The sequence below is a fragment of the Pleurodeles waltl genome, chromosome 2_1 (assembly GCF_031143425.1).
Source record: "Pleurodeles waltl isolate 20211129_DDA chromosome 2_1, aPleWal1.hap1.20221129, whole genome shotgun sequence".
NCBI lineage: Eukaryota > Metazoa > Chordata > Amphibia > Caudata > Salamandridae > Pleurodeles > Pleurodeles waltl.
In genome coordinates this window covers 824,731,782-824,759,244 of record NC_090438.1, presented here as the reverse complement: position 1 = coordinate 824,759,244, position 27,463 = coordinate 824,731,782, and the positions used below count along the sequence as shown (strand labels likewise).

Here is a 27,463-nt window from a genome sequence, read left to right as displayed (position 1 = left end):
GGCATTGCGCAATCAAACAAGGGTGCACCCGAGAAGGAGGAATGGACCACCACCGCAACGAGGAAACGCAGCAAGAGACGCTCAAGGGGCCAGCCCACTGAGAAGCAGGCGGCAGAAGAAAGAGCGAGAATACTAAAAGAAACTCCGATACTCATGCAAAACCCCTTTGAGACACTCCGGACGACCCCTACATCTGCATCAGACTCGGAATCGACCAACTCAACCTCAACAATCACGGAAGCGCTCAGGGGCCCAGATGTCACTCCAAGAACAGCAGACGAACTGTGAATTGAACAATGCAGTAAAAGTGAGACTGTCAGAAACCGGACAGGACACTAGGAGTCCAGAATCCCGAAGCGGCTAAAGCAGGAATCGTAACACAAACCGCATTGGCTCCGAAAAGTATCTTTTTAAACTGTTCACCAGTGATCATAGGGGTATAAGCGCAATAGGTGGTAGGGGGGGAGGGGGGTTGACGGATAAATGAGAGGGCCCTCCCAGGGGTGCTCACGCCAATGCACGTGCACACTCACAGACCAGGTCTGAGGAAGGGTGTGTGCTCCGCATAGGTGACACACCCGTCCCGAATGAGTGCCCCCTCACGAGTGTCCGAACGGATACTGACCCCACCAAACAACAAAGATGGGGCTCTTCTCTTACTTTTTTTCCTTTCTTCTTTAAGTTTGAGTGGTAGCAATCAGTTAGAGGAATTAGTAAACAGGGCGGGTGGGATAGCGGGAGTTAAAGGGGCTAGACGAGGTCAACACTGCCAGCAGGGTACACTAACGCGCTCGCCAGCCTCAGACAAAGACCTAGTAAAATGCGCAGACAGCTGGACGGAAATAGGACCCAAGAGGGAGCAAATGAACACAACACCACACAGGGAAACATGGCTAAACAAACCGTTGCACACGCACAACAATATGATATAATTACGTGGAATGTAAGGGGAATGTCCACACCGAGCAAGCGAGCGCAAGTGCATGCACGCCTCAAGCGCCTAAAAGCCCACATAGCTATGCTACAAGAAATACACTTAATGGAAGATGAATTACAAGAGATTCAGACGAAATGGGGTGGGCAGGTCACAGGCACAACACACTCAGCGTATGCCAGGGGGGTGTTGATCTGGATAGCAAGAGGTGTCCCGTTTGCCAGAACCTCGCACAAGATTGACACAGGGGGCAGGTATGTGATAGTGGAAGGCCACCTAGATGGGAGACAATTAGCTCTCATAGGGATATGCGCACCCAACAATGCGCAGGCGAGATTCTTGGAGTCGCTCACCCCGGCATTACTAGACAACCCAGCAGCGCCCACCATATGGGGGGGGTGACTTCAATTGTCTTCCTGACGTAGAGTTGGACAGATCAGCCCCTCCTAAATCAGCAGTAATATCCAGAAACACCAAGAACCCACTACAGAAATGGGCGGACGACATGAGACTCCTTGACCTCTGGCGAATACAACACCCCAGACAGAGAGAATACTCATTTTATTCTGTGCCACACAAGGTGCACACAAGAATAGATATATTCTGGGGCACCACTGACATTTGCACGCTGACGAAGGTGTCAGAATATTTAGCTACGACACTGTCGGACCACTCCCCGCTCAAAATAACCCTGGGTTGGGGTGCGACCCGCCAGGTAATTTCTACATTAACACAAATGCCAAGAAACAAGGCACCAGGTATGGACGGTCTCCCAATGGAATACTATGCGAAATATTCGGTCCTCCTGAAGTCCCATCTATTAAAAGTATACGAAGAGGCCTGGAGACACAAGGCACTGCCCCCCACACAGAGAGAAGCAGTGATAGCGGTCCTGCCCAAGCAGGGACAGGACCCCACAGATGTCAAATCATATAGACCACTATCACTATTAAACACCGACTGTAAAATTCTGGGCAAAATATTGGCCAACAGGCTTGCCCCTGTCATCCACACCCTGATACACGAGGATCAAAACGGCTTCATTCCCAAACGAAATACATTCCTAAACACTCGCCGACTACTGGGAGTGATGGGAAGCACCCCCACAGGGGCACATGATGAAATGGTACTATCATTGGACATAGAAAAAGATTTTGACACGTTGGGGTGGGATTTCCTATTCGATACCATGCAGGAAATGGGAATCGGCCCAAAATGTATACAATGGGTGCAGACATTGTACTCCGGGCCATGAGCAAGGGTTAGAACGGGTGGAACGGTATCCGAAAGTTTCCCGATTGCAAGAGGCACTAGGCAGGGATGCCCCCTACCCCCCCTGCTATTTGCTATCGCCATGGAACCCCTGGCCACTCGCCTGAGATCGAGGGAGGAGGAATGGGGCATACTAAGGAACGGGACGAAACACATAATATCTCTGTACGCAGACGATGCCTTAATATACCTTCGTAATGGAAGCGAGACAATACCATCAGTAATGACACTCCTTGCCGAGTTCGGCACAATGTCCGGACTGGTAGTAAACTGGGAAAAATCGTGCGTATTTACCCTTGTCGCACGGACACTGTCAAACCGAGCTACAACCCTGTCCGGGCGCCTGAGTTGGTGCTTTGACTCATTTAAATACCTGGGGGTCCAAATATACCATAAACCGGAGGACCTCAGAGACGGTAACCTGGGAGGGCACTTGCCTCCATTAAGGGATCACTTCGCTTCTGGGGCAAGTTGCCATTGTCACCAATGGGCAGAGTTGCAATAGCAAATATGCTGATACTCCCCCGGCTCCTATATTATTTCTCTGCGTTGCCACTCCTAGTCCCCAAGAGCTTTTTTCGTGAACTAAACAGTGCACTGCTGCAACTCATCTGGTCAGGAGGCAGAACGCGCGTTGCCCTCGCCACACTACAGCGCCCAGTAGCCGAGGGAGGCATGGGTGCCCCAAACTTCGAGCGTTACTATGCGGCAGCCCAGCTCCAATGGGTACTAGACTGGATACATAGACCCACATTAGCGGAGTCGGCAGGGGCGTTGGCCAACCTGAGTGGCACACCATTGGTCGCATGGATGGCGGCAAAATATCCAAAAGCAGTTCATGCAAATACTGGAGCACGTGTTGAAGGAGAACTGGCAGATATATTCCTTGGTGGTTCGTAATAAACAATTCCATCGGCTTGTGTAGAGTTAGAGAAAGATAACTCATAATTCTGGACATCTCTTGTCGATGATTTAGAGACAGGTACTAAAGAAAGTTAGTTTTCACCCTCCCCATGGCTCAGGGAAATCTCATCGTTATTGCTCAAATTTAAGAACTACATTAAGGCTTGCAGTGAGAGGGGTTTGGGAACTGCTCAGGAGTCGCTGCGGTCTATTGTGTAGAACTGGCCACATGGTGCATCTTGACATTGTCAATTGGTACAAAACAGCTTTCTTTGGAACCAGGCAGCGGTGGTAGAATGACAGTTCTGGTACTCTGTATTCCCAGGACTTGAACCGGTGGTTGATATACAGAGTCAAAATCTGTCTTTACGGCAATCTTTTCATGCACTAGATCCACAATTTTTAGAATCCAGCCAGCGGATGTTTGGTGAATTCTTCATTTCCAAGGTGGCGGCATATGCTGATGAATTTTCATCACGGAGCTGTTATAATTCCTGCAACACAGTGACACTTTCATTTATGGAAGTTGTGTCTGCCGCCACTTGGCCAGGGCCATCAAGATCAGGGGCAACATAGGTATACCGAACAGAACCTCATATGGGGTGCACCCTGTCAAGGACCTTCTGGGCAGATTATTTTGTGTTCTCCGGACTCCATATAAATGGGTACGCCAACTACGATCGATATATAGTACCCCTGCTGTTAAGGATTGCATTAAGTCTCGGTTTTTCTACTCCACCATCCCGTTTTGCACTGGATGATAGGGAAACGAGAAATGGAGTTGGATGCCCATCTTGCCCATGGTGTCCCTGAATGCCCTTGAGGCAAAGACAGGGCCCGGTCCTCATAAAATGCTGCAGCTGAATATGACCTAAAGAAGACTTGCAAATCTTTAATTGCAATTCGAGCATCAGCTGATCGTTGTGGCCATACCCACAGAAATCTTGAGGCAGGACCAACAGCAACTCGGATGTATTTGTATGCACCATCAGGTGTTAAGGGACCACAATGATCGAGGTACACACACTGTGGAGGTTTGTTGGAAATTGGTAGGGGTGTCTGCGGTGGGCGTTGTGCGGTGGACCCTCATGTGGTGGCAGATGTTACAACAAAGGACATACTGTCTGGTCTGTTTGTATAGAGCTGGCCACCAATAGCGTTTCTGCAATAATGAAACTGAAGCTGCCACACCTGCAAGGACAGAAGCAACTTCTTCATGCGCTCCTTTTATTAGATCTAATCTTTGGTCTTGTTTGGGGAATCACATGATTACCCACCTGTGGCATTGTTACAAATGCAACATTTTGCGCAGTTAAATGGTAGAAATATTTGGCAGGATACGCCTTTAGCAAGGGCTTGCTGTCAGCCAGTGCTTTCACAGCAGCTAGTGTTTACTCATTCTAGGATGAGGTTGGATGTTTAATCGCAGCAAGAGAAGCTGTGGCTACAGCTGACTTGGCTGCTTCATCAGCCAAAGTGTTTCTTGCAACATGTATTCCTACATGTTGATGGCCCATTGTATGTGCTACATGGGTATTTAGTAGCCTCTCCTTTAGATCTGCTAACTTCCCCCTCAGAGGTTTTTACTTGATGGTGTTCCCTTTTTAATCACTGAACATATTTTGGCACTAGTAATGTAGGTATTCATAGAAGGACTGGACACAATATTACGAATTGCACACAATGAGTGGCCGAAGTTCAGGATCTGTGTATTCCAGTGCCAATATTTATTGAGTCATAAAATAGTTTTATGTGTTGTGCATAATCTGAAATGCAAGTTCTGCCAAAATGGAAAAAGCCCAATAATGGTATTTATTGAGGGACTGGACAGAATAAGAATAATGGTATTCATTGAAGGACTGTACACAATAATACAAACTGCACACAATGAGTGTCCAAAGTTAAGGATCTGTGTATTCCAGTGCCAATATTTATCAAGTCATAAAATGGTTTTATGCGTTGTGCATAATCTGAAATGTAAGTTCTGCCAAAATGAAAAAGCCCAATAATGGTATTTATTGAGGGACTGGACAGAATAAGAATAATGGTATTCATTGAAGGACTGTACACAATAATACAAACTGCACACAATGAGTGTCCAAAGTTAAGGATCTGTGTATTCCAGTGCCAATATTTATCAAGTCATAAAATGGTTTTATGCGTTGTGCATAATCTGAAATGTAAGTTCTGCCAAAATGAAAAAGCCTAATAATTACTGTAGCTTTTTGATGGTATTTGGTAGTTGTAATTGTGCACCCTTTTCTATAAAGTGGGGTGCCAGGCACTTTCGTTCGTCTGATAACTCGTAATCCAAAAACAGGACACTGAGAAAGGAAATTTTTGTTTTCTTAAAATTAAATTTGTAGCCTATTTCAGCGAAACCCACCACGATGTAGTCCACCAGTCTTTGGTGTGTGACTAGGTCATCTGTAAGGTAGATGTCATCTACATAGGACAATAACTCAGGGTCAGTGTTGTGTAGTACAGATGTTACACGTGCTAAGAACAGTCCAGGACTGCTCCTAATACCCTTGTGGGAGTCAACAGAATTTATTTTGTGAGCCTAACGTGCTGAAGGCAGTCAAATCCCTGCTTTTAGGCGCTATATTTTGGCAGAAAAAACATGCTGGAAATATACAAGGCTGTTTTGTATTTTTGCGCACTAGATTAAATGCTGTGCTATGTGCATTCTGTATAGCAAATGTGCATGTGTGACTGTTTAAAGGTATGGCTTAGCTAAGGGGGATCAAAGGATTGCTCACTTGTGATACACAGGGTTTTATGACACCCTGTACTCAAGCTGTGTGACTATTTCCCTCACTGGTGCTTTGGCTTCATGTTTAATGAGGAACTGTGGTTGTGGCAATGGTGTCAATCTTACCAGTATTATTTGGTGTGGAGAGTCTTTGTTCCATCCTACATGGTTGCGATACAGTGCTGGGGGTTGTGCCAATGCCCAGTCTACTCTGTAAGCTTGTCTTAATTCCTCAGGGACAAGGACGAGAAAGATGGCATAATGACATCTTCCCCTACTGGGAGTTTACAGACAAACTCTGGTGGCCAATCTTTTTCTGCCAATAAGAAGTCATAACATAACGATTTTCACAGAATATAACTTTAATTGTGTGCTCTATGTCTTCTTGAATTTGTATTTTCACTGTGTAAACTATTTAGGAGGGGAGAGGGAACTCGCATCTCTGCAGTTTCAACTTCTAAAAAGTTGTTAGTTGCTGCCACATCCAAAAGCTCTTGAAGATTCCGGTTAACTATTGTGATCTCTGCCCCTCCAACAGAGTCCGTGTCCACATCATGTTCTTCAGTAAAGTTCTCATTATGTGTGGTATTTCTAGCGATATTACTGCCACTTTTTTTTTTTCAAATTGTGCTTTCTGTTGTGGAGGTTTCTCTTCCTTTTTTATGGAAGGTTCAGATGAGCATTGTGAATCTTTTTCTCACTTTCAAGTACTTGTTTCATTGTTCAGAACTCCAGCCTCCTTCACTGCGTTTATTCGGTGAGTCCTGGAAGGAACAAGATTGGCGTGTATCAATATAGTGATATCTATCAGGAGTTTTTAAACTAACCTTATTTCTCAAATGATAGCATTTCTCAAAGGTCTGGGTACACAGAGATTCTCCTCTTAGTTTTGCATTATCTTAATTTTGTTTATCCCAACATTTTTAGAGCCCTTAGCTGATTGCTTGGTAGAATCCTTATTGGATTTACCTTGTAACTGTGGCTTACTTTGTCTGGCTCCTGGCTATCCCAACCAATACTGCTATACGTTTGGTGATAATCTTTGGCAGCTCATGTTCTTGATCTCATACAGCAACATCCCAAAGCTGACGGCGTACCGCCAATGCTACCGTTTCCCCTATAAGATTACTTAACGTTGAGGATACTGTGGCAAAATTGCCCATTAATTGCATCCCCTGATCTAGGGCCGGGGGAGCCTCATATTCATCCTGAATTTGTTTTAACACTTCCGGAAGATTTGCAAATGTTGGTGTACAGTGTGCGGCAAACACTGCACCCCAAGTGGCGCAATTGCCCACTGAGGGAACCATACCAAATGGCAAGCACATTGTGACAATTCTATGTTTATCCTGGGGTCGCAGATGTGGAAACACTGCTTCCAAAGTGCTTTTTTTTGTGCTAACCAAAACAGAATCTCATCACATTTGGTGGGTACTTTACCCATAATTGAACGCATGGTAGCAACATTAATGCCCGCTGTGGACACAAGTGGTTGCACTGGAGCAGCCTTTGCTGGGGTGGTGCTCAAAGTCTACATTCCAAATAGTATTAACCGTCTAAATATTTCTACTAAATTAGTGTACAGGCAGCGCACATTCGCTACCGCCATTGTAGACGTTAGGATGTGGTGTATAGGTAGCCAATTCTGGCCATGTAGGTTTTTCATTACTTAAAGGACCTAGTCTAACATTCTGTGGAACGTGTGGTTGAGTGCCACCAAGCCAATTATGGTGTCCTTGATAAGATAATTGTATTTCTAAATATGCATATGGTCTATATTGTGCGGGTGCATTTGCTGGAGCGTAGTGATGAAATGTATGTGTGCTCCCATCTTCTGCCGGAAAGGTGACCCAGGAGTAAAAAAAAAAAAGAAAAAAAAAAAAACACCTTCTGCATGCTATGTGAACCTCAACAACAAATATAACTTCTCCTCCCTTGTCTGTGAGGCCATTATTTCTTAAGTGTGTTGTGAGGGGCAGATCTCATGTTTGCTGCTATTAAGACCGTGTTTTGGACCGCCAATTTCTGGAAATGGAATTTAATCATTTGGAGATAGAAACGCTAATTGAGGAATCATTTTGAGAGTCCAAGCTTCAACAAACTACAACATCTAATAGGTACTACCCATCTAGCTGTGGAGGATATTCTCCAACACCACGGACGTCTTCATATAAGGTAATTAGGGTGCCTTTTGCACAAAATGAGACAGAGATACTTGGGAGATCCGTAAAGTTAGTGCCTAACCAATGTTGGCAGCAGCATGTAGTAGACGCCTGTTATAATAAAAAGACGGCTGGATTTTGAGTGGCAGCACCACCAAGTATGGGAGACTGAGTCTGATCCCACACCCTATGACACCTGTCAGCCTAACTATTCTGGCTAGCTAGCCATCAGTACAAAAGGTAAATGTGGTTTGTGGCTCAGACTCCTCAGGGAAGTCGTGGTAGACAAGATTACACCCCTTTCTCTCAGTTACACAAGTCTCATACATGCAAAGACAAACAGAAGCAGAATCTTGGTTCAATTGGTTTTATTGAAGAAACCGCATTTTAAGTAAGAAGGCATGAATTGCGGTTATGAGGATAATGAAACAACATTATTACAGCAGTGACCAGGAAAGTAAAACACAGGAAGGGTCCCACCATATTGTCACAATATCGTCCCTAGTATCCCTATCTATACTATTAAGTTTCTATACGAGAGCAAACAGCAGTGGTAGCCTTAATCCGAGCTTCTAGTCCCAGGAAGAATGCCCAATTCCCATACCTGTGTTAGTCTGCTGGGAGGCCTCCCTCGTAGACAAGGAGGAAGCGTGAGGTTTCAGCAGAGACATGCAGCGTGAGATGGCAAGCTGGCTGGAATGTCCACTCTAAGTAGGTGGGGGGAAAAATGTTGCTTTATAATAAAACATCTTACTGTTCAGGGAACTGCCCTGACAACACTTATTATTTTGTGCAGGGTAGACACTGTAATCCCTGGAATGGCAATACCCGGGAAACTATCATGTATAACTTTGGAGTGGCAAAGGATGAAATGTTGTGCAGAGAAATTAATAAAAATTCTGCATTGAAGGGCAACTGATAAGAAATAATAAAGCATCGCTGCTAGAAATGGGGTCTCTAGTTGGCAGTCGGGTTGAACCATGTCCAAGTAGCGACCCTCACTCTAGTCAGGATAAGGGAGATATCCGTTCAGATAACCCCTGCTCACCCCCTTGGTAGCTTGGCACGAGCAGTCAGGCTTATCTCCGAAGGAATGTGTAAAGCCTGTGCACATAACACACAGTAATACAGTGAAAACACTACAAAAGTACACCACACCAGTTTGAGAAAAATAGCCAATATTTATCTGTGTAAAACAAGACCAAAACAATAAAAATCTAACATACAGTGTTAAAGATATGAATTTTGCAAGATTTACTAAAAAATACAGTTTGTTGAAGTCGACAGCTCCACCTGGGGCTATCATGGTGTCGTGATCAACAAAACCAACAGTTCAGGCTGGCCGCGGCGTTGCGGGGAGACCCGTAAACAGTATCTTTGGAATTGCAGGGCATCGTGATCCTCATGGTGAGCTCCGGAGAGCGTCATCGCGGAGTCGGTTCCGGAGTCGTCAGGCCCATTAAGTCACACGCGTTTGCAGATCGAACTCCGGGCTGGTGAAGTCAGGAGCGCTGGTGTGGATGGTGACTGGCCTGCGGTGCAAAGCAGGACGGTGTGACGTGCGGTGCCCACAGGTCACGGTGCAGGCATCGGCTCGGTGAAGGTCGTTCAGTGGCATCGGGAAGACCAGGGCTGCAGTGTGAAGCAGGATGGTGCGACATGCGGTGCCCACAGGTCACGGTAAAGGCAGCGGCATCATCGTTGCTGAAGCGCTGTCATTTGTAGGCCCAAGCCAGCGGTGCAGGACAGTGCTTTGTGACCCTCACGAGCGGTAACCACTGGCCCCGGTGTAGGCAGGGATGCCTGGTGACAACACTGGAGTCGATGGTGCTGGTGTCGGTGGACCGGGGCTGCGGGGCGGCGCAGTGCTTTGTGCTCCTGACGAGTGGTGTCCACAGGCCAAGGTGCAGGCAGCGGTGCCGGTGTCAGCAGGAACAGCAGCGTTGGGGAGGCCCAGGCTGCGGTGTGAGCAGGCGATGCCGGAGTGTGGGGCCCACATGTCACGGTGCGAGCAGCGGCTCAGTGAAGTCGTCTGATGACGGCGTCAATGAGAACAGGGTCGCAGTGCGAAGCGGGGCCACTCGGCTCTGTGCAGTGTTGGTAATTCACGGTGCAAGCCAGTGGCTTTGCTGGCACCACAAAACACGCCGTTCTCAGTGCTGCAGGTCAAGGAAACTCAAGTCTTTGGTGTCCCTGAGACTTCCAAACAGGAGGCAAGCTCTACTCCAAGCCCTTGGAGAAGTTTCTCAAGCCGGACACACAGCAAAGTTCACCCTTTGCACTTTTCAGGCAGAAGCAGCAACTGCAGGCCAGTCTGGCAAAGCAACACAGCAAAGGGACAGTACTCCTCCAGCTCTTCAGCTCTTCTCCTTGACAAATGTTCCTCTTGATTCCAAAAAGATTCTAAAAGTCTGGGGTTTGGGGTCTTCTTATACCCTGTTCTGCCTTTGAAGTTGTAAAAACTTCAAAGCAAAGTCTCAAGTGTTTGGCAGATCCTTCCTTGTCCAGGCCAGGCCCCCGACACACCCAGGGGGTCGGAAGACAGCATTGTGTGAGGGCAGGCACAGTCCTTTCAGGTGTGAATGACAACTCCTCCCTCCCCTCTAGCTCAGATGGCTCATCAGGATACGTAGGCTACACCTCCACCCCCTTTGTGTCACTATCTAGAGAGGTGCAAAACAACCCAACTGTCAAACCGGCCCAGACAGACAACCCACAAACAGGCAGAGTCACAGAATGGTTTAAGCAAGAAAATGCCTACTTTCTAAAAGTGGCATTTTCAAACAGACAATTTAAAAATCAACTTCAATAAAAGATGCATTTTAAATTGTGAGTTCAGAGACCCTAAACTCCACATTTGTATCTGCTCTCAAGGGGAATCTGCGCTTTAAGGATATTTAAAGGCAGCCCCCATGTTAACCTATGAGAGGGATAGGCCTTGAACAATAAAAAACGAATTTGGCAGTATTTCACTGTTAGGACATATAAAACATACTAGTATATGTCCCACCTTAGACATACACTGCACCCTGGCCCTGGGGCTACTTGGGCCTACGTTAAAGGGGCCTGGTATGTAGTAAAATGGAAGGTTTAGGCCTGGCAAGAGGGTACATTTGCGAAGTCGAATTGGCAGTTTAAAACTGCACGCATGGACACTGCAGTGGGTGGCACAACCAGTGCTGCAGGCCCACTAGTAGCATTTGAATTAGAGGCCCTTGGCACCTTTGGTGCACTTCACCAGGGACTTACCAGTAAATCAAATATGCCAATTACGAATAAACCAATCAACAGTACAATTTACACAGAGAGCATATGCACTTTAGCACTGTTTAGCAGTAAAGACCAACAAAAACTGGTCAGAGAAATTAGAAGGAAGGAGGCAAAAAGATTGGGCATGACCCTGCAAAAAGGGCCAGGTGCAAAAATCGGCATTAAAATGAAGCTTTGCTAAAATAATAAGAGGAATAAAATGACAATTGACTAGGTGAGACGGCACAGGCCTCAGACCCAAGGTAAAATAAATGTGCCTACATAAGTGCTAAAATAGCCTCATAGCAAAGTGAATGAGCAATATAAAGAAATTAAATAAAGTTAAGATGCTAGAAATTCAGTAACTACGAAAAGCAGTTTCAATACTTACCATCACAATTTAGAAATTTTGGTGGCAATGAATGGTCATCATCAATGGTAGTAAGGGCATGCAAAAACTGTCCATCACATTGAAAAAAAATGCTCAAGGTGAAGTAAAAATAATACTTTATTTTACCTAGCAGTTGACAGCACACTTCCACAATTTCTAAGCAGTGTAATTTTTTTTTACTACTGCTACCCAATTTAATGGTACATGTTTTACTAAACATAGAGGGATCGAAGAGTGATATGTCCGGCCAGGACTGGAAATAGCAACCTACAGAACAAAGATCTCAGCAGCAAGTATTTAACTCACCAATCAATCTTATGGGTTACAAAAAAAAACTTAATCTAACAAAGGTGCCCATGTTCTCAATTTAAGGTAGTAATGTTAGAACAGCTGATTTCTTCTAAAGTGGTGCACGGAAAATAAATTACCAGTCCATTCAGAAGGACCTATTCAGTATTAGGAATACAAACAGTTGATACAGAGCAATAAATAAAAGAAATAAAATCAGATCCTGAATAGCAAGTTCCTGCTCCCCCAAAAGCCTGCCGTCTGGATAACTTCAAGAGTGATCTTACCCCAATGATGCTCAAGCCTTTGAGATAGTCCTGCCTAGGCTGGGCTTGTGGGACACATCCTGCCAAAACAACCTTTTTCTGCGCCTCTTGAGCTTTCCTGGAAACGAAAACACAATTAAAGGAGATGAAAACTATTTTTCACCAATACAACCTGTATTAAACAATAATGAAGGGATATAACCACACTACATAAGACAATAACACTATGGCCGATGAAGAGGTCAAAGACAAAATTATCCTAGTATGCCTGTTATCTAGTGTAACTACATACAGTATGCACCAGGTCTCCATCCTGTGCTGAGAATTTGCATCAGGAGGGTGAAGCCACCACGCCCATCTTCCACAATCTTAGTCTTGTACATATTTCAAATGGATGAGGCTGAACCTTGTCGCAATAGTGGAATCTCATGGGGATGCCCTAACGTCTGCCCATTCTGGGCCCATCAGGACTCTAATGTCTTGTTCCCTGGCCAAATGCAGTAAATCAAAGGAATCTTTATTATTTGTCAAGGAACTATAAACGTATGTCACCTTGAGGTCCCCTAGTTTCCTCCTGAGCCACTGTCTCTAGAAGGTAAACTCTGATAGATCTTTCAACCCTGTTCCATAAGGTGATATTGCATGCCTTAGTTCTAAATAATGGTAGAAATGACTAGTGTGTAAATTGTATTCTGTAGGCAAATCTTGATTGCTTTGAGTATTGTACCATCCATCCCATCCGTCAGGGTTGTGATTCAATAATGTACCATTTCTGGAAACTTACCAACTCTGCTACCTGCTGCAACATAGAGACCACTCAGAATGGTGTTTGTTCTGTCAGCCATTACTCCCAAAACATAAACCTCACAATCTCTTTCCAGATTTCAACCACCAGTTTGGACGCCAGGGGGAGTGACTAATCCACTCTGCTACCATACAAAATATGAAGTGTCGGACTTCCTCGTAGCACCCATTTTTCAGACTCCTGTGAAGGGTATCCCTGGGTGTTGTACTGCCATTCGCAAACAATCAGCAGGTGGAAGTCCCTCTAATAAGAGTTAATGTCCACCCCTGCTATCCCACCTTCATATGTAGATTTAACCAGGGGCAGCTCCTTTGCAATGGCGAAGGAGTGTCATGCCCCCCCCCCCCCGGCTAAGCCAGGAGCTGTAAAATAAAACAATATTTCTTTATTATTTTATCTTTCAGCGGCTGGCTCAGCCAGCAGCATGTGAAAGGAGGTTTGGGGTTGGGACACGGAAGAGGGGACAGGGGAGGGGGAGGAGGAGAGGGTGCACCTAAGTGTGCATGTGTGTTTGGCTGGACGTCTTAGGCAGACCAAACACACATGGGCACGTAGGTTTCTCCAACCTGGCTGTGTTGAACAGCCAGGCTGGAGAACCTGCACAGGGGTTGTCACTGAGCGGCAGTCCGAGACGCTCAGACCAATCCCGACGCTGCTTTCATGCCAGGTGACCAGAAGAATACTGGGACACCAGAAGAAGAGCCGAGGAGTGAGTCGGCAGGAGAAATACGTTTTTAAAAAATTTTATTCTGACCCCCGTACCCTCAAACGCCCCAGTGCCCACCCCTCCCCTTGAAATTTGTGGCAGCCACCACAGGATTTAACACTTTTGGTTAGTGCTATTCGTGGGAACCCTTAATTCCACAGGAATGTTTGGAGTATGGAATTTATTTTGTCAAAGAAGGAACTTGGTATTGCCTAGGGGTAATTCTGTAACAGGTACAAGAATCAAGGCAATGACACTATTTTGAAAATGGTGGATCGTCTCAGTAGGGAAAATGTAAGTTCTGTCCAGTCTTTAATGTCCACTTTTAGATTGTCCAGCATTGGTTGAATATTCCTTTCCCAGACCAAAGTGTTATTTAATATATATAATAAGGCCCCAGACATTAGAATCCTTGCGTGATCATCTTCAGTTCACTAGCCCATCCATGTTGGCAAGGAAGACTGAAGATTTGGCCACATTTAAGAAAGGGCCAGTTGTCTGGGCGAAGATACAGACAATATGAAGTGTGCGAGGGCCCGTCATTTCAGGGTCCACCAAGGAGATTAAAACATTGTCTGCACAGAGTGCCACCTGTCAGTCTCCTCCTACTCACACACACACACACACACACACATGAAACTGTACACTTGTGCATCAATAAGGAGCAATTCTGTTAACGGCTCTATGGCAATGGCGAAAAAAGGAGAAGCAACAGTGGGTACCCAGGCCTTGTCCACCTTTGTATTAGAAAGGGGTCAGATGTTTCATGTCCCACTTGGACCCGGACCATCAGGTCTGTGTACAGTAAACATATATAGGCGATAAACATGGACCAGAATTTAAGGTGTGGAAGAAGGGCAAATAATGTTAACCCAAAGAATCACACATCTTACCAAGGCACTCTGTAGCAGTGGTATGTTTTAACGTTGACTCAGCGAGATATAAAACCCGACTGGTCCCACCTGACCAGAGAAGGAATCCCTCCAGCAGTCAATCCGCCAAGGCTTTTGCTATGAACTTGACCTCGGTGTTTAAGAGGAACATAGGAGGGTAGGAGAAGCAAATCTCTGGCTTACAGCCCAGCTTTGGAATTAGCAATATCTTTGCCACACGCCACTCCAGGGACAGCAATGCCTCTTCTCCTGTCTCTCGTAGTGTTAAGATTTACAGGTCAGAACTGGGGTAGTGGACGGGAGTAAGATTAGATTAAGGGGCTGATTTAAGCTTTGGGCTAAACAAATGGATAAGGATGGTTTAACAAAAGGGTAGTTACCACAGGAGTGAGTACAATGGCAGACGTGATGGGTAGGAAAATTAACACTGGTGTTATTGAAAACATACAAGTTATGTTTAGGGTTATTGAACATCTAAATACAGTTCTAAATGTTATGCCTACATTTGTGTTGCCCATAGACATACATAGTAGCTACAACCTTTTCACCTCTAACCTTTTTGTGTCCCACTTTTTTTTTTTTTTTTTTACCATAACATCAACCACTGCATTATGACATTCAACATATTATGGGGTCCTTAAGCTGACATCAGAGAAATTTTACTTATAGACCTCTCCATCCACAACTTGGAAAGCAATTACTTGTTTACTTACATAGAGAATAGAGAAGTGGGAAAGAGTGGGGAGGGGGAGATAGGGGAGGAGTGTCATTATGTGGGACAGAGAAGTCTGGGAAACAACGCTAAGCCAGCAGACATCTGGAAGCAATCTTAAAAAAAAAAAAAAAAAGACAAGTTGAATTTCTACAAATCCCTGCACCAGTCAAGGAATGAGATATATCCCTTTCATTTCAGAGGATGCTCCAGGAGAGTACTCCCTGAGCAACGACATGTTAGGGCCTCTACCTCCAACTTATTTCGTAATATGTCCACGAAGGTCAGGTTGCTTCTACCTGTGAACCATGTATGCTTTATGTCTATGTTTCACTTTCAGTTTAGAGGATTCCAGAGAATGCTTTTTATCTTTAGACTTATGAGGACCACTTTGATGTGCAATGCAGGTATGGTCTCCTCATTTGTGATGACCTACAGTAATCTGTAAATATTAGTATTTTCCTTCCGTTCAAGTTTATCCATCTAGTTGCAGGCAGCATTGGTTGTAAACAACAAGACCATCTCTTTTGCTCGGTCACCTCACCTAAAACCACAGCTATTGTCCTCGACTAATGAGAAATTCTTTCAACAAAAGTCTCATTCAGCAGTAGCTTTGTGCACATCTTCACGAGCAGCTGGGATGTCTAATATTCAAATATAAGTGGCTGTCGTACATCCGCTAGATGTTACACTTCAATTTCAAGACTAGTGACAGATGCAGCTGAACTAACTCTGAACTTTTATTGTACTTTGTTTACAGGTCATATTTCATCAATTCGGCAGGACTCATGCAGGACATTGGTAATCCCCAAAGAATTCCAATCAACTATTTTAAACTCTGTGGATATACATACCACCCCATTCTGTCTATTGAAATGTTCCACCCATATTTTTTGCCTTCAAAACCTCTTGTAAAGTTCAGACCAGAAATTCTCAAGTTGCAAGAAACAAGCCAGTCAACAACTCCCATAATAGGGAACCAGCCAGTACTGGTTCCTTAATGCTTCAGAAGATTGATTGAGGACACAGCTAAGCCCAAATGTTTAGCAAACATCCTAAATATGAAGATTTCAATGAAGATTACTGTTGAGAGATGAAAACAGCTAACAACTTAAGCATTAGACCTAAAACTAAATATAAGAAGAAAATCATCACACACACGGAATTCAAGAGATAGACTTTAAACCCACATAAGGAAATTGGATAGTGTCCTTTGCCACTTGCACCAATTTCTCCAAAAGAAAAGCTATTAGGCCATAAACACTAAACCATTACCACTGACAGCGCAGGCAAAACTGTTAGTATTGAATAAGAGTGTTCTAAACTATAAGGAAACCTAAAATATCTAATAAGTTAAAGCACAAGCAGTGACGAGGTAAACATATATAAACTGGAAAAAAATAGAATGACAGACAAGCTTCTGTTTCTCAAACACAGTCAACCCCTTCTAGGTAATAACAAATCATCCAGACTACAATGTCCTGTATTGACTGGAACAATCCCTTCATTTGTCTAGCAATGATACTACTGTTATGTTAATTAAGGAGTGGGTACACATAATATTGTTAGTTTCTAATCCTCTTCAGTAGCCGGCAATTTAAATTCATTCAGGGCACATAAAGTACCACCTGATAACTTAGTCACAGAGTCTTTGAGTTATCTGGGATTTTTGCTTTCTCTGTGAAAAGAGTATACCTTTAGTTTGACCTTCTGCTTAAAGACGCGGGTACTCCTATATAGATTACTGTTGACCTTGTAGTCAAATTCTAAGAAATAAATAAGTGACACAAATCTGATAACAATTGAGTATATTTATAAGCAATACGGCAGGGAGTAAATTCCAGTTCTGTAACTGAAACCACACTCCTCAGCTCTTACAAACAGCATATTTTATTATAGTCTTAGTCGATGATTAAATTCCACCTCCTTCGTAGTACTTACAATTAACAAAGACAATAATTCTTCAATAAACATCTGACTGCATGTTACAAAAATGCAGCTGAAACATACATAATATACGTACACATCTAACATGCACAGTGTCCTTCGATCTTACCCTTTGAACTCTACCAATATGTCCTCCCTACAAGTCTACCAGGCTTTGAAGTTTTACGGTCTGTCGCCCACTCCCTGCTGCCCTTGAAACACAAACATCTAGTGCCTTGTCTCCCTTTCAGGCCTGTCATGAATTACCCCTTCTCCTAATCCTGGTATCAGAAAGTGGCTCAGACTCTCCCCTGTGTATGTGTCCTTCTAAAGTATCTGATATGCAGAGTCCAACTTTAACAGCTTTGCCCTGCACTGGCTTCTTCCTTCATTCTCCTTCCTGTCCTTGCACTCCAGTGTAACAGCGTACATAGATTGAGGCCCGTATTTCTCTTGTACAATATACTCTTCTTCACGTTTCCCTGCTAAGTTGTGTGTTGACCGGAGCAGGCCTTCTTTCATTTTCTTGAGGCCTATTACAACCTGAATCCCAGTATCATGTATGACACTTACTGGAGGTGCAAAACTATGTGATGCAAGTGCCACCAGCCAGTTCTGGAGAGGCGTTTTAGAGAGACAAGAGGCAAGATGATTTTTAGGTGGGGTTAGCGTTGGAAGGTGGGTACTTTCAGTAAAGGATGGGACATCCACAACTGTCGCAAGGCAGTTCAAAGGCACAGGGACCTGCAACTATGTTGCAGTAAGATAGAGTTTGTTGACACAGATATACTAATTAGAAATTATTCATGAATGCTTATATGTTATGATTTATAAAAGTTCATAGAGAAATTAATCGTAGAGAAAAGTTAATTTGCATGTTTGAAAATGTGCCCACAGGGTATGTCAGCCACTTATACGAACTTGCACTAAAAGAACTAAAAATGTGTGAAATAATGAAAATGTATAATAATCATGTAGTAATATCATATTAAGATGTATAACCTATGTTTTGCATTAGATTGTAGAATTAACTTAGCCGAAGTTGTGGCCTAGTTCTGCCACGCCACATGCGGAAGCTGAATTATTAGAGCATGTTGGAGAGAAGTTGAGAGGATAAACTGACTTTGAACCACCCGATGTTAGTATGCTTAGCAAGAATTTTCTGCAATGTACCGACGAACAGGAGATGATGGAATCAAACTGAAACAATTATGTGAAGAGTAGGCGAGATGTAAATTCCCAGGACTCAAACAATAGAAGCACTGACTGGAGAAGAAGATGCAACATTTTCGATACCTGATGAGTCTGATGAGGAGGGCATCGTACAGTGAACCAATCAACTAATTTGGGATGGGGAAATATTAGAACTCAGATTTGTAAAATTAATATTATAGGTTAGAGTCATATCTGCCGATTGACTGACCAATTAGGAATTAGAGGGATGGACTGAAAAACTAATAAAAAGTCATGAAAAGGGGCTAAAACTTCAGATGCGAGGGCAGATTCAAGACTGTCTTCGGACTCGTGCTCTTGAGAGCCTGATGCGTTGCTGATCAATTGATGACCTGAAGACAAAGACTGACTTTGTTGCTGATCCATTGTGGATAGGTAGCTATGACAATGTGACTGATTAACTTTTGTGCCTTTCTTTCTAGGTACCAACTGCGCTGTTTTTATAGTTTTTCTCTTAGCTAGATGTTTTCCAAAATCATGTTTTCTAAATTGTTTTTGCATGAAGTCCCACATGCTAAATGCTTATCTGGGTTAGGTAAGGGCCCTTTGGGGGACGTTGACAGTAACAAATGATTGATGGACTGATTGCTGAACTCTGCTATCAATGTGGTTACATTCATCTTTGTTGGCTTATGCTGAAACATTCGAGCATATGTTTTCTCAAGTTCTGATTAGATTATGTTATTGGTGGTCATTAATGAACTAATTCTGAGCTGACTGAATAAAGTCTGATCGAACCTGATGACTTAGTATTGTAACTAATAGGGAAATAAAAATTGATAAAACGTATAATTGAGTTGTGGTTATTCATGAAATGTTGATTTATTGTCTCATGCTTAATGATTCTATTAGTGGTTGTTGATTGATTACGTTGATAATTGATGTTCATCGATTACTACATAGCTAGGATACTCCGTGCGATCCAAAATGTTCATCGGCCTATACGCGTCCCCTTGTAAGTTTACTTGCTAAGGACCAGGCGCGCTATCAAGCTGAATGTTGTTAATGTAGTCATGGATTGCTTATGCTCATGCTTTGAATCATGGCAACAAGAGTGCCTGAATACATAGGTTGAAGAGTCATTGGACGAACAAGGCGGCCTGATGAACGTTACAGAACTCAGAACAAATCTCAGCATTTCGATAAGTTAAGATTAGCTTTCTAGGAATGAATAGGCTTGTCCATATATGCCAATGTAAGCAACAATATGGAAGATCTGGAGACCAACCGTCTTGTCAAGGTATTACATCTAAGGCCAGGAAACACGACTCATTGTACCCTTTATGTGATGTGTACCACTGAATAACATTAATGTGGTGATTTTGTATTGTGTGTCACTTGAAATCAAGACGGACATTGGCGTGGTAGTTACTGGGAAAGTTGAGGTTAGCGTTTAAAAGCATAATTTGTTTCTTCTCACGTCTTCAGACCGTTCTGCTCCTTGCAGAATCGTCCCCTTCGCTTGAGATTATAGTAATAAAATAAAGTACATGATTAAGTAAAAAAAAAAAAAAAAGAAACTATGTCAATGAACAAGAACTTTCCACTGCAGAAAGAACGAAACACACAAGTGTGTAGTGGAAAGCCACAGGGTGAGCTGTAGGTGCAACAAAGAAGGTTGTAATGCCGCAAAGTTTTAGTCAGGACGGCAACAGAGAAGTTACCACGGCGTGAGAGGCTGAGCTCAAGGCAAAATGCTTCCAGGAAAGCAGCAGGGACGAGGATTGGCACATGAAAAGAGATGTGCGATAATAAATCTAGTACAATACGTGAGAAACCTAACCATGAAATATCAAAGCAAAACACGTGAGGCCTACTATACTCGTTCATTGCAGAAACGGACTAAACTGGTTGCCGGTGGCCACGGGTTTTGATGCAGCCACAGGACTGGTCAAACGTTTGCTTGCTGTTGGTAGTTTATACTTTCTTGAGCTAATGGGAATGCTTAGTCATAATCAACTTAGCCGTCTTTATAAAGCAAGATTTAAGAGCATTATATGAGCCTGTTGACATAATACCACAGCAGGACCTGCTAAACCTTCTTTTATTTACGCTGTATTCCCATTAGCGTTTTACAACTCACTCTGTATGTTTATTGTACAGTCTATCAACGTATTACAGTAAGACCATGCACAGAACAAGCATGTTACTAGGATTCAGCATTCAAGATGCTCATACTGATTGTAAGCCCTTGGCTTCCAGAGCAATAGGCAAGTTTTCGCTGGGTTGACATCTTTTTGTTTGATTGTTTGTGCCTCAGCAACTCCTGACCCAATCATTTTTACTACAAGCGCTCTGAAGCATGGAAAATGTGGTCCTAGTAAATTAGCTGAGAAAAGGGCACCATGCCCTGAAATTTCAAATAGAGCATTCATCTCAGGTATACATGATCAATTACGTTCATCTGTAAAACTCTTATTAAAAAAGCCAAATTGGGCATTTTCGAACTTGAAACGTTGGGCTGTGCCAGACCAAATATCTACACCTACAGTAAATAAAGCAATGCCTTTGCTCTGGCCAGATTTTGCCACCTAGTGGACTAAGAGACTTTGGAAGCATAGTCTGTGTCAGTGACAATCTCAGAGCAAGTCCATGCATCCTACTCTCAGACCAGATGAAGATCCAAAAGTGGCCTGAAACTGAACAAAATGCTGTCTCCAAAGCTTAAAATAAAATCTAAAATGCACGGAGGAGAAAAAAAACCAGTAGCAGTGGGAATACATCGCCCTGTTTGAAAGAGACCCAGATGCTGCTCATGGCTAAAGAATGGTAATAAATGATACAAGTGACAGCAGTTTTCAAATCTATTGACTAGACTGGACATGCTAGATTGTTACGACTCTGTCGTCCCATTTCTAGGGGGCGCTGTAAGGGGACTGTCGGTAGCCTGGGAATCACCATGAACACTTATCTAGAGTCCCTTGCTGACTCCCGTTTGTTTCTTTTGTTTCGCCATGGTATACTTTTGTAGTATTACATTTGTTTCCTGGGACTGCAAATCACATAATGCACAGCCTGGTAGTCAGAAAAGCCTGGATTCTGTTTTACATTGTTTTCTATGGGAGAAATCCAGTTGCTCCTTTTCACCAGATCCTCTCCTCCAGGACTTGCGAGTCTCTGAAACTACACACCCCTGAGACCTCTCCTGTGCAGCCAAGTCATGTGATTCCACCTGGGGTTTTCTGCAGCTTGAAACTGCTTATAAGCAGCCATTTCCTCAAGATCCCCGTCGTGCAATGGAGTTAGATTCCTTTGTGTTACAGACCCTTTATCGGATGGTGTTCGTCTTGTTCCTGTTTTGTTCCAGCTTGAAACTGTTTCCTGATTCTCTGCCCTGCTCCTGATTGTTCCAGCCGGAGTCTGCTACCTATCTCTTAGTCTTGTACCTGTTTGTTTCTTCCAGAACCTGCTCCCTTTTTCTCTGTCCTGCTCCTGCCTTGTTTCAGCCTGAACCTGCTCTCTGTTTCCAAGTCCTGTTTTCTGCCTATTCCTACTCCCTGTATTCCAGCCCTGTCCTTGCTTGTTCCAGTAAGAGCCTGCTCTCTGTTTCCCAGTCCTGTCTCTGTTGTTCCAGCCAGAGGTTTGTGCCCTGTTTTCCAGTCCTAGTCCTGCCTTTGCTTCAGCCTGAGCATGTTCCCAGTTCCTGCCTCTGTCTCTTAGTTTGTCCCTTCTGTTTCTGTTTCCTCTCAGTATTTGTGTCTGGTAAGTGTTCCATCAGTCTTCACCAGTGTATAAGTGTCCTCCTTTGTACTGGGGTTGGCTCCTGGTCTCCAGGAGGCAATTCCAGCCCCCATCCTTGTCTAATGCTATACGTTGTCTTTCGAGCCTAACAGTGACACAGTGTGCTATTGCTGTTTTTCCAGGAATCGCCACTGTGTTTCCAGCTGGACACACAAGAGCTTGTCTTGTGTGTGCATGTAAGTACTATCCTTGTTTGTGCTCTAGGGTCCAGAGACAGAATCACTTCTGCTGCCTCCTTTCTATAGGGCTTGCAGGGTGACTATCTGTAAGACCAAACTGCACAGAGGCATTGACATTCCCTGTCACTGTGGAAGGTTCTGTGCCCTACCCTGTGTACAACCCCAGAGTGTTTGTCCATTAGTAATCCATTTCCTGTTTGTTCACACAAGGGTTGCTCTGCTTTACTTTCCTGTTTCCTGGGCCTGTCCATAGCAGTCCTTTCCCGTGTATGACTTTAGCTGCTCTTCTGCCCTAGTACACTACCGCCTGGGGATATTCTGTGACCTCTAGGGGTGTCCCAATCAGAGTCCTGATCAGACCCGTCTGAATCCGTGACATAGATTTTTATAGGCAGTTCTAAGAGAGCGGTCACAAAGTACTGTGTGGGGTGTCTAAAACTGCTCATTAAAACGCACGTTCATACCTTTCCATCAGTTTCAATAGAAAAGCATGGTTGCTGTCCTATAAACCAGTTGAAGTACTATGTGTACGTATGTAATGCAACATGGCTTGTTTTTGCTTTTCAAGATGTATATACTTTTTTATCACTTCACCTCATATGCCCAACTGGCCCCTTTTTAAATAGATTTGCATACAGACAATAGGCTAATCTACGTGTGTCAAAAAGACGTAAAAATATTTATGAAGAGTCCACATATGAGTCACGAAATAAGACAAATTCAAGTGTCTTTTGGGCATGAGATTCCAAGGGAGGGTATAAAAGAGGAGGCACTGAGCCACCGGAAGAGCTCAGAGGGGACTATCAAAGGAGAACAGAGGGACACCCAAAGGGGAGTTTGCCAATGGCCACCACATTGAGGCAGTGACTAATAGTGTATCAGATGCCAAAATCAGTTCAGATAGCCTTACGTAATGGCATGGATCACCAACTTGTTTGAGGGGTAGCCACTACACAGAAATGCTCAATGTATGCCAGAATGGCTACCCAAGTATGGAAAGACGGTGTCAGATTCCAACTGCATAAATGTGACCACTTTGGTGCCTGCGGAAGGTACCAAATTTCAGATATTCAACTTCAAGCCAGAGATCCACACCTTGAGTCAAGAGTGGCTATTGCATGCTGAAAATGGTTACCAAATATGTGAGATCCCAGAGGCAAGTCCTGGGCAGCCACTTGTCAACTGCTGGACAAGGTTGCACTTCCTCTCGTAGAGGATGCTAGAAGTAAGGATGAGCCCTTCCTGCAGCCACTATGTTTGCTAAACACTTATGAATATCATGTGGAAGCAAAAAGTGCCACTATGAAAGGCAGCTAAAACCTTCAGGCAGAAAACAGAATAGCAGAGGAACCAGACACACACAAACCCTAGACCGAAGTATCTGAGAACATGATTCAGCTGATGCAGGATTACAAGAGATGCAGATAAAGGGATTTCCCTTAAGTGTCCCATGTGAAGGAAAAAGGAAACAAGGAGCAACGTAACCAGGAGGGAGAAATCCACTGCCACAGGTACTGGAACGTATTGTCATGGTACTAACTGTTCCAGCGCCTACAATAGGGAGAAACCAGCAGCAGCTGCGGTGAATAATGATCAGGAAGTGACAGACCGGAACTTGCCTCACCATGATGGATTGGGAAAAACAAGTGTATTACAGCATAAACAAACCATACTGGATTCGGAATTACATGTCACTTCCCTTTCCAGAAAACACGGCCCACCCCAAATGAAGCCATCTTCTCCTTGCAAGAAGTATCAGAAAATGCCCCAGAGGGTATTTTGGAGGTAAAAGAACCACATAAAATATTGGCTTAAGAAAAGTTTCCATATTTGGCCCCTGGCGATTACCAGAGAGCAAGTAGGAATCAAATTTCTGTACACTTAAGAGCTTGCTTCTTCTACAACACTGTGCCCAGGTGAGATGCACCCGCCCAAAAAAAACAGGAATTTGTTCTATTGGCAGCCTGAGACTAGGACAGCAAAATTACCATACAACCTAGAGAACAAGGAGGGTGACCAGCCCCCATCAAACATGTTTCCTTAAAGAGACACTGCACAAGCAATGGCGTGTTCTACAAGGGACGTGCCAGAGATCACAGGCCGAATGCAGACACCTCTGGCCCAGAGACAAAGCACCACTCTCCTTCCCGGGACTCTAACATCTTTGTACTTAGCCCCTCTTAGAAAAACATGCACACTGGTCTCAAAGCCAGCATGTCATCATCCAGGAGCTTGAAAAGAGCTCAGCCTTTTGTGGTCTCTGGAGTTAGAGCATGCTTTACGTCTGCCTTCAAAACTGAGGGGATGCTTGGCCTAAGCAAGCAAGGAAGCAGAAGGACCTCCAAGTAAGGCAGAAGGGACATGCAAAGAGTTGCAGCCAGGAATGGGCGAAAACGGCAATTGTGGCAATATGCTCTGTCCCACCATTGTCCATTCCTTTTTCATTCAATGGCTGGGGCTTTACAGTGCTCAGCCAATGAGGAAAGGAAGGCACACCCGAAGACTGGGCTGAGTTTCAGTGCAAGATATTTTCTAGAAGTGATTTTGGCATCATTTTCTAAACTGATTCACATTCAAATGTTACTAGCATTTCACATTATTAAGAATAGGGGTATCCACTAAGACTGTGTGGAATGAAGCAGCCTTACCAAAGCAAGCTGGGACTACTCTTAGATTTTTAAGACACACTGGCATTCACAGTGAGAAGTAAACAGGTTAATAAATACTCAATTTTATGGACCATGTTGGCCAACATGGATAAGTCGGTTCAGAACGCACATGATACAAGTTACATGCTCAAAGCAAGAAACCAGTGTCGGCATTCAAGCTACCACATTTAATCCAAGTCTGAATTTCTGCACTAAGGGACCTCTGCATGTTCATTTTTCCTGAGGTGAAAGACAAGTCAATAAGTTAGGACACTGTGGGTACAGGAGTTTGACCAATCAGTAAGCAGCCTAGTGAAAGACTGTAATAACACTATTTGTCCAGAGCAGAACTGCAGCTGTAGTCTAAAGTCAGTCTCAGGTCGTGTATTTCATCACAGGGAACACCACAACACAAAAGGTTTCACTGGGCTTTTTACGATCAACTGTCACAGATTGAATCCACGTTATGTGTTCCCATTCAGAAAAAAACTACAACTGACAACAATCACACAACAATTATCAGAATAGTGGTAAGTTAACAATATACAAATGTAGTCTCTCAGCACAGGCTAAATGAACTGACAATTTCGTGATGAGCAGCTATGACTTTTGTAGTTCCCCAATGCACAATTCTGTGCCCAATCATTTACAATCAAGGTCCTAATGAAAGTAGTAAATCTCAGAAATTCAATTCAGTATGAACAGGTACATTGATTTTTCGTGACATTCTTTATATTGTTCAATTACACCAATTTTAATGTGAACCTTAATTTTAATAATTTTAATTGCATAAGAACCGAGCAGGCAAACGTTACTCACTTCTGAAAGAGTCTTAACTTTAAATGTGAACTACCAAAAAGTACACCACTGTGCATTTACTGAATAGGTCCTAATTATCAATGGCTAAAAAAAAGATTTGTTTCACTCCAGACTTCTCTCTGGTCAACGGTTACACAGTGGCCCTAATGATCAATCAATTTCTGTCACTAGTCTAGTCTGGGCTGTTCAGCAAGGATTGGTAGGTGTCCCAGTGCCAAACAAATCAAGAGCCAATAAGAGATGGCGGTCTGGCTTAAAATCAAGGCTGTGAACAAAGAGCAGCGAGTATTTTTCAGCTGACCTACCTACACACAATAAATTTCTGAAACCAAAATTTGTACCCACACAATTTGTAGTCACGCTTGCCATTTCTTTGGAGCGCTTACCCTGCAATTTAGCGAACCATATAAAATACTCAAATCTCTTGCAGTGCTACTTCCAGCTGCATACACTTCCACATGAAAAATCGAACACGCCTTGGCATGCTAACACTCCCAGCATTCCCTATAGACTACATATCGAGTGTGAAACCAAACTCACAACAGGCTTTTTGTGGGACCTTATGTTCAATTTCCACTGAACTACCTTTCCTGCGTAACTGTGCAAATCTTTAAAAAAAAAAATCAATTCAATTTTTTTCATCTCGACCAAGAAAGAGGAAGCTAAAAGAAATGCACCCACATCTGTTTTACTGTTCTTCTCCAAGTGTATCTTTCAATCAGAATGAGCCATTTACAATGTGTGATTTAAACAAAAAAACGCGTTTGCAGTTTTTTTTTTTTAATTTACAAGGACCAAAGCGACTTTATTGTTGCTTCTGGGAGCAACGAGCGAATTTTCAATTATTACAGGGAGACAATTCAATGCCACTCAGTCAAGCCACCTCTGAAAAGTCTGTATTCAAATTTCTTGACTCCAATTTTCTGAAATGGGCTGCAATTGCAAGCTTAAATTCTCAGCCCCACACAGTCATTGCCTCTTTTTTCAGTATTGTTTAATGAGCCTTGCACAGATCGACAAAAGCCTTTAAAATAATGTTCTTTAGAAACCCTGGTCCCTAGCACGAGAGCAGAATTGCGGAAAAACGCTTTTATCCTTCAAAATATCAATGGTAATGAGAATAACAAATCAAGAATCTCAAAGTGGTATGAATAAATACATCATCTTCTCGCGGCATCCTTTATATTCTTCAGTTAAATGAACTTTACCTTGAACCTTCATTTTAATTGCATCAGGAAACATTTGTGAAAAACGCTCTGTTATTTCAAAATTAATTTATCAGAATAGTATCTGAACAGAAATTTAATTAGCCAGATTATTTTTTTTAAAAGGTACTCTGAAAATGCACATTTTAAAACAAGGGTGAAGGCAGCCAAAAGGGATCCGAGTTCATGGAATACCATCATATGGCAAACACCCAACCGCCATCATGATCAAAAAGCAATCCACCTCGCTCAGATCTTCAGCACCATACCCCAAAGCCACAAAACAATGATCATCAACATTCACTTATTCAAGTTCTTTTCCGTACAAAATGTGGCACACAGATAAATTAAGTGAATGCAATTAAATCTGAAGCAA

General features: G+C 43.4%; 1 protein-coding gene across 1 annotated transcript in view; it reads right to left on the bottom strand.

Annotated features, from left to right (window-relative positions):
- Positions 1-27,463, bottom strand: part of CDKAL1 (CDK5 regulatory subunit associated protein 1 like 1) — a 1,931,537-nt gene that overhangs the window by 1,343,509 nt on the left and 560,565 nt on the right. Inside the window, exon 5 of the mRNA XM_069218767.1 lies at positions 12,242-12,338. Within this exon, the coding sequence (XP_069074868.1) occupies positions 12,242-12,338 (97 nt within the window). The remainder of the gene's footprint in view (positions 1-12,241; positions 12,339-27,463) is intronic.